This window comes from Trematomus bernacchii, unplaced genomic scaffold (assembly GCF_902827165.1).
Source record: "Trematomus bernacchii unplaced genomic scaffold, fTreBer1.1, whole genome shotgun sequence".
Classification (NCBI taxonomy): Eukaryota; Metazoa; Chordata; class Actinopteri; order Perciformes; family Nototheniidae; genus Trematomus; species Trematomus bernacchii.
Genome location: NW_022987582.1, coordinates 14,893,794 through 14,907,005, shown reverse-complemented (window position 1 = coordinate 14,907,005; position 13,212 = coordinate 14,893,794). Strand labels below are relative to the sequence as shown.

Here is a 13,212-nt window from a genome sequence, read left to right as displayed (position 1 = left end):
CAAAGCACTTATATACTAATAAAGGACTGGCTTATCTAAAGCTAGTTGAGTAGCACTTGAAATGTTTTGGCTCTATGAAACCTGCTGTACTTATATGATTCTGTTTTCTTCAAGTTTGTATCTTCTTGGTCGAATGCACTTATTGTAAGTCGCTTTGGATAAAAGCGTCAGCTAAATGCAATGTAATGTAATGTGATTGGTCAACTGCCTAAAGATGTCCTGATATTTCAGAGACTAAACAATGTATCTTTAAATAAAAAAATAGGACAGAATAAAAGATTATGGCAACAATTGTTGATTGCTACTCTACACAAGTATTCATTCACACGCTGACGGCATGATGGTGAATAACACCCTGCATACCACAGTTAGTTTCTCAAACACACTGTGAAAGTGCTTTGATCCATATATCATGGAACTGAAAATCAGGAGGTTTTGCCTAAGCTCCATACCTCCCAGCCCCCCCCCCCCTCTCTCTCTCTGCTGTCACATGCGTTCAAGCTCCAGGCTCGCTAATCACACTGAGATTCCTCCAACCTTTGGAGTTAAGGTTATTGTACTTTAAGCAATATTTCTTTACAAGTCAAAGTTGCTGGTGGGAGGGTGTGTGTGTGTGTGTGTGTTGCGGGGGGAGGTTCGGGGGGCATGATAAATGGTATGGCTGAAGTCAAACTCTGCATTGAGCGGATCGATAGAGATGATACATGCATAATGTACGCTCACTGTATCTTCCACAACTCTGTGATTCATCTCCAGCACGACAGTAATGCAACACTGTGACTCACGCCATGTGTGACGATGTGCAGAAGGGGCATTAATGTCCAGTGTCCATTCATTATTATTATTATATAATTACTCTTAATTAATGAAATAATCTTCGGATCGCCTGGAGAGAAAGCTCATGGTAGAAAGCAGATGGTAGGAAATGGAGCACAGTTGGTACGAGCAAGCTTGTGTCGCCTAAGCATTGTCATGCAAAAACAAATCGACAGGGTTTCCGTGGCCCTTTGGAGCCGTGGCACTCGGCGTCTCTTCTGCAACACTAACCTCTCAGGTTACAGCTGAAATCAATACGGGAGAAGAGATGAGCTCAGCTATGAGAAACACAAACTCTGCATTATCAGATCTTCTTATTGAGCCAAAAGCAGAGGGTCCAGCTCTGGAGTCAATATTTGAATATGGTACTGTATAGGCCAAATGAAGGTAAAGGGAGTCATTTTATTGGAGACACTGGGGTAAGAGACCACTGCAGCATTATCAGTTGCTCTGGTTTGAGACACTGGAATGGAAGGGCTGCCATACATGGAGAGATTGAGATTCAAGAAACATTTGGAGTGGTCTCTAGATTTTTTTTAAGGAGCTGTATATCCTCCTGGGAACCGAGGGAAAAAAAAACGTTTTCCAATCTTTTTTATTTTTTATTGCCTACCTATTTAGGGTTAAAAAAACATCTGGCAATTTAGACTTTTTAAATTTAATTTGATTTTTAAATGTTACAGTATGTCCACTGTAGAGGACGTCAGGACCATTTTAGTTTGAAAAGACAGCCAAAATGAACAGATAGACTATGTAACGTATTATGGTTATAGAGTGATATTAATACAATAATACATTCACCTTTATTTAAAACATAAATAAGTAATTGATCTGAACATTGCTGTTTATTTGGTCACTAAAAAACTAGTTTGGAATGAATGTGAATCTTTCCAGATCTTCAAAGACTTTGTAGTCAATGTACTGGGAAAAGTACCTCATTGACTCCGGTCTGCACGGGCTGTAGGGTCATCTTGACTAGTTTTATGGATGTGGTCTCCACTTGACCATGCTCATAGAAACAAAGCTTGCATTCCTGAGGCAATTCTCATTTTCATGGCTCCACTTAAAATAAAAACAACAATAAGACATGCGTGCTACTCTTGGCCCACAGAGGGCCATGTCTTTCCAGCTCGTCCCTATCTGTCTCTCTGTCTGTATATGTGCGCTCATGGAGCCTCCTGCATCTTTCCCCCACTTCTTCTTGACCCTCTTCTATCCCAGGTGTGAAAGCCTCATCTCTCTCATCATCAGAGAGCTCCAAATCTGAATCTCCCTGAACTATCTGGTACAGAAAATGTCTGCTTCAGTTCCGTCTCCTGCAACAATATTGAGTCATTAAGTCCATGAAGATGGTCCTGACGTCCACTAGAATGGACATTTATAAAACAGCTGTTATTTCAAAACTTGAATTATTGAATTTCTTTCAGAACTAATTATATAGTTCCTCACATGTTAATAAACAAGAACATATTTGATTTTCATGGTAAAAATTACAATTATTCAACAATATTTGACTTCTCCTCCTGCTTCTATAAAATGTTGTTTTTGGTATGCCAGCCATTTTGGATGAAAAGAAAGAGGAACTTCCCAGCATGCAATTTTAACCAATGACATATCACTGGAAAGACCAGGATGTCCTCTGTACAGTACATCAGGGATTGATAGAGTAGCTCAAAAGAGTAAAAGGAGATGCATGTTAACAACATTTCCACTACAAGGACATTTTCAATGGGCTGGGTCCCAGGAGGATATATTTATTTATTTAAATCTTTAATTAACCAGGAGAAATCTCATTGAAATTCTCTTTTACAAGACAGTCCTGGCTAAGCTTGTTTTGAAACGTATCATAAAGTTTGTAGGTTTTTGTATTTTGCAATAAGATATGAGGTCCTTGACCGAAAAGGATGTACATTAGTTGGATAGAACTATTCTTTTTTTTTTTAATAAGCTATGCTTTCTGCCTTCCTGCTTCAACTAACTTCGTTTTTTTTTAGCCTGTGTGTATATACTGCTATTGCATTAGCTGAGAACATATGTTTTTGATATACGAGGTTGTCTGATAATACATTAGATACAATTGGAAGGCTGTACTTTCCAGTTTTATTGAGTTCTTTTATATTGCAGTATTTCTACTTATACTAATGTAATAGATGGGAAATGATCACCCACTGCTGCATAACGTGAAGGCAATAAGCAGCATGAGTAATGTGAAATGCTCCTCAAAGAGCCCCTCCTGTCTGACCACCGTCTGCAGCCAGAAACAGAGGCTGTTCCACAGACAGCTTGTTTCCATGCACCCACACCTCTGCTGAGATCAAGAGGAGAAACAGAAGACAGCGTCGTCCCAAACCCATCTGCATGACTAACCATCACACACAGGGACACTTGACAACTTGATGAACGGTCTCTCACGTTAGCAATACAAAACATGGTGCATCCGCTGCAAAACAGCAAGTTTAGACAAAGAGAATGTAAAAAAGGAAAAGAAGAGGAACTTCCTCTACAAGTTCCCATATCCTTACACCCTCGATAGTAAAGCAGAACAAACCACATGTTCAAAACTCAGGTAAAAAAAGAAACTTAGGAACGCTTCCTTAAACATCCTTAGCTCTCTTAATTTCATCTGATTCTTTGCAGACACTTCCATTGTGATTTGTCACATTTGGCTATATAAATAAAACATTTTTACTCAACTTACCACAACTGCACTATGTGGTCAGAGCTTAGTTCAATGGGAAGTCATAGTATTTTTGAAACTGCAAATATATATGTTTTGCTTCAAAATGAAACGACAGTTAAAATCAACAATATAAATTAGATTAAATAATTTACATTAAATGTTATTTGACCTCTAAGGATGATTCCTAGAGAATAAAAGCTCACTGTATACCAATGGCAACTCCTAGTGTATTATTAGTCCAGTAAGGGAAACCTTATAATCACCAGTGATCACACAAAACAGTAAATCACCATATCAGGCTGAAATAAACTAATGTATTTAGCACTCATTTAACTAGAGTTTACAAAATATGTGTGGTATAAAACCCCATATATTTAAATGCAATCATTGCGATTACATTTTGAGTCTCCTTAAGTCATGAGCAGAAAAAACTTGATTAACCATACTCCCAATTTAAAATGACCAAAGCTGCCATTTCCGCAAACCAGACCTAATAAAGGTTAAAGAACAGCATGGAATAAAACCAAGAAAAAAGTTTTTTAAAAGTTCACTTTAAATAAAAAACACGGCATCAAACCAAAATACTATAAAATAATTCAATACTTGTAACAGATGTTTATCAATTATTGCAAAGGTAGCCTAATGCTTCACTTAGCTAGTGGAACTGCAGTAGTTGCTGTCTGGTTCTCAGGCTTTCTACGAGGTTATACAGAAAAGTCACCTGAAAGTCCTTACTACAATCATCTCAAACTACATTTAGCTTATCTATGCCTTCCAAACTCTTTCAAAAAGTCATACAAACTTGTACTGCAGATTCAATCCATGTTAATCTGTAGGTAATCTGTGATCCTTGGCAGCCAACATGAATACACTAAATGTAGCCAGATCTAGACTGTTAAACCTTAGTTTAAAGCTTTACTAACCAGGCGTTGCAGGTGTGCATTTTGTTCCGAAAAACGATGGTTCGAAAAGCACATTTTTCACCACGAGAAAAGACATCTCCCGTTGCGACTTTCTCCTGAAGCGTGACAAACTCATAACTACACTTCATGCAATTTGTCTCTGTATTTGCACTCGGGCTGATCAGCGAATGAAAGATAATGAACCTCCCTAACTGAGTCAACAAATGAAATACAGTAACTGCTTTCCATGTCAAGATAAACAGAGACATCCTGACCAAAGTTCATCAGATTAAAAAGACAAAAACTACGACCAAGCGATATACCCAAATTCAAGCTAACCTTGAGAAACTCCAGTTTAGGTCCCAGTCAGGGAGTCATCGTGAGCTCTGAACACATTTCTCAGAGAACATTGCTGTGGTCCGGTGCTCCCCGTGGTACTCCAGCCACTTAGCTCCCTTGACAGAGCCATAACAGATCCCAGGAGGGTTTCAAGGGCAAGAGACAAACTGATACAATTTGCTCAAGGACTTATTGGAAATTACGGTTATTAAAAATCACCTATTAGAGAGCTGAGAGCATCAGCAGATTGCATTTTCTGAATCATCCTGGTGTCATCCTTGGGGCTAACGTGAGCAGTGACAAATAAGTGAACACCCAGGGGGATAGAGAGAGCTTAGAAATGCAGAGAGGAGATCAATGTCAGGAGGACAAACCTGCTATTGCACTGTAAAATTGGCACACAATCTGTTTATGTGATATTATGGCCATTTCCCTGTAACAGTATAATGAAGCTAATTACTGAATTACATTACAATGACTTCTTGTCTAGTTCAATAGCATACACTGTGAATTAACTCCTAGATTCAGGATATGAAAGCATACAATACTTTTTGTACAAATAAAATGTTTCAGAACCAGCAAAAGAAGAGTTTTGCATCTCTACAGTAGGTCTCTAAAAAAAAAACATTTTGGCTAAATTAGTCATAACCCACACATACATGATAGTGGGTTAAAACATGGATTTTGGAAGCACTGTACTAGAGCAACTGAACAATCTGATCTACAACATTGCTCAAGACACTTGCAAAGACTTATGACTTTGCAGATTTGAGTTCTTTATACAGTAGATTAAGTTAAAAGATTTGTTTCAACAAAAAAAGAGAGAAGATGATATTAAAGTGCACTCCGTCTATTGTGTTTTCTCCTATCAATATCACATTCAGTCCTCATCACATATCTATTTATGGCCTGTAAAACAAGACGCAGGGAAGAGCTGAGACAGCTGTAAACATGCGTTTCAATGACTGCAGGTGAGGCAATTTGTGTTTTCTTGATACCTTAAGTCTTGCTGTTGAGTCCTTGCAGATAAGCCTGCAAAGACAGTCCACAAACTCCTGCAGGCTTATCTGCGAGGACTCAACAGCGAGACTTAAGGTATCTGTATTGGGGGAGATCACAAGCCCCAGTGAACGGTCTCTTTGTTTTTCTTTTGCAGATACATTACCGAAAGAAAGAAAGAAAGTGAGCAACAAAGCCTCAGTATTATTCAACTTCATATGAGCCTCACACTTCCTGCTTCTGCCCCATGTGATGTGCTGTCCCATTCCTCACACAGCATCTGCAGCCCCGGCCTTTACTCTGCCCTATCAGTGTTCAATGCTTCATTCACTACCACCATTTCCACCCTCGTCTCTACCATCCTCTACCCCACTCCCACTACCTGCCTCCACGTCTAGTTAGTCTCACTGTGTCCCCCCGAGCAGGGCAGCAGCCCGCAGACACGAGCCGCCCCCGCCGTCCACTCTGCTGCTGGAAGAGAGGCACAGTGACTGCTAATGAACCCGACTGCCATCCGTGGCGTATCAAGAGAAGCAGAGCATGCATCTGATTAATCTTTGTCCTAATTAGATCCAACAATTAACCTGCTGCCACGAGCTCTGCGGCCCCATGACTCTGCGTGAGCTGCAACCCCCCTGTACACAAAAGCAAAGCAAACTTTCTGTTTTCAGAACAAGCAATTATTGCCAACTTATAGCACAAAACCTTCCATGTGATATTTCCACGAAAAGGTTGAGAGCTCAGGCGGGTTTCTGCTTTTCATTTCAATAGCGCTACATTTCTCAGCTTTTAATTCAAAGTCAGAGGAGACACTGATGGGTTTCATAACAAATTATGTGCGGGAGGCAAAGCAGAAATAGAGGGGGGGATCCAATCTTCATTAACATGGAGATACTCCCCGATGTGAAAAGCCTTGAGGACATGCTTGTTCACTCACTGACTGGATGCTTTGAGCATGCACTGTCTGCTGATCTGAGATATTTGGGAGGCCTCAGTTGTTACAGGGACTGGGAGTGTGTCCTCTCAACAAAAGTGGACAAGCAGAGTGCAACCACAGGGGACATGAATTTAGCTCATTTGTTGAGTTAACAACCATTAAGAAGTAGGAAATCAGGCAGGGAGGCAACCCTCAGTCCTATGATACACCGTCCAGGAAGTCTTACTTTGCATGTGCACCAGCACGTACGTTTTTCATACAGTCACAATGTTCTGCCTAATAAACATCTTTGAAATTGACAGTATATATAAGTTTAAAGCAATGCACTGTGAAATTGGGGGACGGACAAAAGTGTTTCACATGATTCCCCTCAGCTTTGAGCTCTTGTTTAATGAACAATGGTGGTTAACAATGGTCAGGTGTTTCACATGATTCCCCTCAGCTTTGAGCTCTTGTTTAATGAACAATGGTGGTTAACAATGGTCAGGTGTTTCACATGATTCCCCTCAGCTTTGTGCTGTTGTTTAAACAATAAAAAGTATAAGAACAGCTTTTTTCTTTCCGTCACTGTTCCTATTTACATGCATGCAGTATGGGAATGTCACACAAACTGTCATGGTATAAGACAGTTGTAAATAACGAGTGATGTGTTTCAGTTGCAAACTTCATAAAAAAGGTCTAGCCATTTAATGTTACCAACTTGTATGGGGTCATATCATCTTATTTGTTAAAATAAACCTATATTTAAAAAGCTCAACTTTGGTCAAAGGCAATGAACCTAGCAGCGTGTTTGGGTGACAGGATTGCGGAACTGACTGCACTAAAAGTTGAAAATATATTGGAATAAGCGACAACTAATGGATTGAAAGTTGCCGAATTTATGGGCGACACGTGCTGTTTATATATACATCTTAAGATAAGTTCTACGACTTAAGAAACGTCTTTAAGAGACAAGGACACGTTAAACTGGAGGATTTTTAAATCGAGTTTGGCACTATGCTCTGCAGGGAATCATGCGTTGACTTCTCTGGAAAGTTTGCGACGTCTCCGGTAGTCTCTAAACCGGCTAACGGAGTTGAATGTTCGACTAACCTGTTTTGAAGTGCTCGGTGTTACGGTCGTGTGTTGTCCTAGCATGGTGCTGTGGAATTAAGACCGTCTCCTGTCCGGGTCCGGGCCACAGTCTCTGAGATATTGCGTCCCTGACAACTCTGACAGGCCCGCTGCCCGTAAAAGAATATAAGTAGTCCATGCTGCTAATGCTACTGTTAGAACTTAGCAAGGTTAGCTAACAACAACCATGTAAAGTGTTACAAAAAGCCCGCCGTCATTGCACCAAACGCACTGTTGTCACAGGCACAAACGCATGGTGTGAAAAGCCTCAATCACTGTATACATTCCAAAACAGAAACTATACGAAAAAACCCACAGGCGAAACTTTTTGCCCCTAGTGGAGTCAAGCAGTGCAACGTCAATAGACTGGCTCTGTTTACAACAACATACTATTTGGCCTACTTTTTGAAGTGCTGACAGGCAGGGTCATGGATGTCAAATACGGTAGCCTACTATATTTGAAATAACCCTGGGAATCCAAAAGTGAGATTATTGAAACTACCACTACTGATAATTTTGCAGAGGTTTTCATATATAAAAAAGAGAATGAATCCCATAAGAAACTGGCCATGAGAGAATATTTATTTCTAAAATAGAAGCTTCAAATACATTTTTTAGGGGATTTGGAAGACAACATGTCAATAAGGAAATTAGGTTTTACATTTGTGACTAATTATGTAACGTTGGGTCAAGCTCTGCATACTATTAAAGGCTACAGCTAGTTTTTAGGCCTATATTTTATTTTAAATACATTGATTAGTTGCAGACTCAGTTCAGATTGGAGACATTCACAGATTATAATTCAGAACAAAAGTTATCATAAAAATTAAAAAAAATGTAAAAACGTTATAGCCTATCTGTTTAAGAATGCAACCTACTGTAGCTCGCCCCAACCCAGCCCAGCCCAATTTCCAGACTATTGCTATTGTTATAGCTCAAGTGGCTTTAAAGCACCCAAGAGAATGACATCCCTCTGCCTCCCACCATAATAATATTCTAATAAATTGAGACTTTCACATTTGGAGCCAAAGTACACTTCTGTGCCCGACTAAGGGGGCATAGTGAGAACTTAGAGACCTGTGACATAAGTGGCTGCTTCTCTAGTGACAGTTATGGAAGGAGATGGCATTTGAGGCGTGTAAATGAATGTGGAAAAGGGAGAAACTGACAGACCAAAACAAGTTGTAATAATTGGGAAGTGGTCTCAGGTAGTGAACAGAAAGGACTGTAATGCATTATTCATCTAAGGGCACAGCAGTAGTGAGATAGGAGTGTAAAGGAATCCAGTAATTATTTATAGAAACTAGGAATTATCGCGCTGATTTACATTGTCCTTTACAGGAGAAAAGGTAAAGCGGGAAATGTTTATTCCAATCTGACAGAGGAGTACCCGTCTTCTTTTCTGGGATCTATGGTAGGTGGACTAAGGAGGAAACAGCTGTTATATTTGAGCTCATACAACCGGGGCCTTATTCAATACTGAATGTGCTCTATCTGCTGGTGACATCTGGTAGTGCATGCTTTAGCATCCTTCATCAAAGTGCAGGTAAAGAGCAGCAGCAATCAGAATAAAGATACAACTGATGTCAAGATAAAATCCTTTCCAAATTAAATGAAGATATTTAAATTAGTATAATTATACATGTTCCCTGTTAGGATAAGATATTCCTTTATAAGTCCCACAAAAGGGAAATTTGCAGTGTTACAGCAGAGAAGATGCCAAGAGCAACACGGAGAGGGAGAAAAGTCAAGCAAGACAAAATAAACGAAGAAGCAAAGAGAACAAAATAAACAATAAAAACCTAATATCCTCCTGAGACCCAGCAAATTGACAAATGTCCACTGTAGTGGAAATGTTGTTAACATGCATCTCCTTTTACTCTTTTGAGCTACTCTATCAATCCCTGATGTACTGTACAGAGGACATCCTGGGCTTTCCAGTGATATGTCATTGGTTAAAATTGCATGCTGGGAAGTTCCTCTTTCTTTTCATCCAAAATGGCTGGCATACCAAAAACAAAATGTTATAGAAGCAGGAGGAGAAGTCAAATATTGTTGAATAATTGTAATTTTTAACATGAAAATCATATATGTTCTTGTTTATTAACATGTGAGGAACTATATAATTAGTTCTGAAAGCAATTAAATAATTCAAGTTTTGAAATAACAGCTGTTTTATAAATGCCCATTCTAGTGGACGTCAGGACCATCTTCATGGACTTAATGACTCGATATTGTTGCAGGAGACGGAACTGAAGCAGACATTTTCTGTACCAGATAGTTAAGGGAGATTCAGATTTTGAGCTCTCAGATGATGAGAGAGATGAGGCTTTCACACCTGGGATAGAAGAGGGTCAAGAAGAAGGGGGGAAAGATGCAGGAGGCTCCATGAGCGCACATATACAGACAGAGAGACAGATAGGGACGAGCTGGAAAGACTTGTCCCTCTGTGGGCCAAGAGTAGCACGCATGTCTTATTGTTGTTTTTATTTTAAGTGGAGCCATGAAAATGAGAATTGCCTCAGGAATGCAAGCTTTGTTTCTATGAGCATGGTCAAGTGGAGACCACATCCATAAAACTAGTCAAGATGACCCTACAGCCCGTGCAGACCGGAGTCAATGAGATACTTTTCCCAGTACATTGACTACAAAGTCTTTGAAGATCTGGAAAGATTCACCAAAAACCAAACTAGTTTTTTAGTGACCAAATAAACAGCAATGTTCAGATCAATTACTTATTTATGTTTTAAATAAAGGTGAATGTATTATTGTATTAATATCACTCTATAACCATAATACGTTACATAGTCTATCTGTTCATTTTGGCTGTCTTTTCAAACTAAAATGGTCCCGACGTCCTCTACAATGGACATACTGTAACATTTAAAAATCAAATTAAATGAAAAAAGTCTAAATTACAAGATGTTTTTTTAACCCTAAATAGGTAGGCAATAAAAAATAAAGAAGATTGGAAAACATTTTTTTTCCCTCGGTTCCCAGGAGGATATATTAGACGGACTAAATATTGCAATTAAGTAAGGCTGTTCTTCCTCAACTTGCTAATGATCAATTCATTTCTTTGTAAAAAAAATTTGATTAGTAGAAAAATAGATGATAAATTAGTCTGCAAAAAAATAACCATAAAAAAATTAAAAACACAACAGTCCAAATTCCAAAGAAAATCAGCAAATCCTCCTCACATTATGAGAATCAGAAATCAGTAAATGTTTGGAATTGTTCCTAATGCTTGAATGATTGGGGGTACATTTTCTATCAGTCAACCTGTCACTGCACACTTCAGCTTGGCTGGATTTCTGTAGGGAAACCCTGAAAGTAAAATAATTTGGGAATTCACCGAAGAATTTGGGATGAAAAACATTTAATTTGAAACCTAATCTTACATAGCCTGCAGAAAACTGTCGAAATATTCTAATGCAACTAACTGAAGTAATCAAAACACACATTTCAAATCAGTTTACTTTCAGCATCCCTGACTCTGATGAGGGTTTCCCTTGACAGATTTGCAGTCAGGGGACTTTGGGTGTTTCTTAATGTCGAGGAAGGCTGCTCCAGAGCCACTATTTCAAGCATACTACGTCATCGAGTCCCGCCGAAGGACTGTTCCAATGTCCAGCATAATTGGAATTCTACCGAGGCCGGCGTACTTCGTAGCGGGAAATTTCGAGGCTGCACATGTGTAGACTCCGCGGTCTTAAAATCCCCACAATGCTTTGCGCACGGACCAATTTCCAAATCTTTGGCGGAAATCGCGCTCCATTTAAGGCGGGGCCTCGCATATGACGCACACCTGCACACCTGTTAGCCTGTTCCACAATTCTTCGTTTTCCGAGACTAGGAAGGATTCTTGCCTCGCTTCTGAAGCAAGTGATTCGGACGACATGTGCTACCAAGCAAGCGTCCTCGACATTGAGAAACACCCTTTATGTGGCCCTCTCTGACCTTGCAGCGGGCCCTGCTGGTACACTTGGCACCAGAACAGTATATTTAGACAGGTCTCAGACTGGCCCCGTGCCCCCCCCCCCCCACAGGGCTGTGTAGCTGCGTGATATACTGTGTTGTTGTACAACTGCCCAGAGAGCTCATCAAATCATCCATAACATCCTCAGAGAGGGGCTGAATAGCTTCCTCCTCTCTGCGTCTCAACATCAGACCAAAACCAGGAAGCTGAACTACTGTTTTCTGTGAGAAGTCATCCACTCTGTAATTTATCTTTTAGTGTGACTAAAGATGGAAAATGAGAAAACTCCCTCTGTGCTCATCTAACAACATGAGCCTTATTGCATGGGCAATTATGTAACCTACTTTGTTCTAAGGGGCCGTATTTTGCTTTTTGGGGTTTTCCCTTTCCTGTAGTGTGTTATATAGGTTTTTGTGCATGTAAATGTTCTGTAAAGGCTCAAATCCCTGTGCTCCGTCCAGAGGGAGTTTCTCTCCAACACACCCCCCCCCCCTGCCTGAAACACCTCCATTGGACTCCTTTGCTTACTTCCGCGACAAATTGACATTATTAAGTAACACTTTTGCTTCTATTGGCTAGCACTCCAACACATTGTACGTGATAGGCTAAGGGGCGGGATACCTCTCAGCGGTTGACCAATCACAGCAGTGTGTTTGTGAGAAACTAACTGTGGTATGAGGGATTTTATTCTTCATCATGCCTTCAGCGTGTAGATGTATATTGTTTAGGGCAGCAATCAACAATTGTTGCCAAAATCCTTAATTTTGTCTTATTTTTGATTTAAATATGTATTGCTTAGTCTCTGAAATATCAGGACATCTCTAAGCAGTTGACCAATCACAACAGAGCCGGCCAGCTAACCAATCAGAGCAGACTGGGCTCTGGTTTCAGACAGAGGGTGAAAAGAGGTGCTGCAGCACAGGCAGTATGAGAAAAATAAAGAGCTTTTTGAACATTAAAGCATGGAAACAGTATAGTGGGACAATATACAAATATGAAACCTGAAACATTAGCATAATAATAATTTAAGATAGCATGGTATATGTATTGTTTGTATTATTTGATTAAGGAAACTGAAGACAATTAGTAAACTGGCATCAATTATGGTGTTAGGCTCTTCTACAGTTTTACAATCATGTACAGTATACCTTACTGTGCATATGTTTCATACTTTCTTTCTTTTCATTTTCACATCAGCACTCGAGAGCGCAGTAACGTACTTGTGAGGGAATCATTCTGTCTAATAGCTTTAAAGTGGTGAAGTCGGGTTATACAAGAACTCATATGAAAACCTCCTGGTGTCAGCAGCTGCCAGCGAGAGCCCTGAGAGGGTCTTGTGTGTGATGCTTTGTCATCGTCTGAGAGCGGGGCACCTGGGAGCGAGTGTTAATCTCAGCACATTCCCATTGAGGGCCAGGTAGCCTGCAGCCTAATCCTGAGAAGAGGA

The 13,212-nt window shown here is 39.9% G+C and overlaps 1 protein-coding gene across 4 annotated transcripts in view; it reads right to left on the bottom strand.

Moving 5' to 3' along the window:
• oxr1a (oxidation resistance 1a) overlaps positions 1-13,212 on the bottom strand; it is a 192,402-nt gene that overhangs the window by 66,291 nt on the left and 112,899 nt on the right. The window contains exon 1 of one of the 4 annotated variants that reach the window (XM_034127426.1): positions 7,766-8,084. The exons of 2 other annotated variants lie outside the window; for them this stretch is intronic. In XM_034127426.1, the coding sequence (XP_033983317.1) occupies positions 7,766-7,925 (160 nt within the window). In that variant the 5' untranslated portion in view covers positions 7,926-8,084. Of the gene's footprint in view, positions 1-4,419; positions 4,518-7,765; positions 8,085-13,212 lie in introns of those variants that run through there. One more of the 4 variants, XM_034127428.1, reaches the window with a different exon arrangement.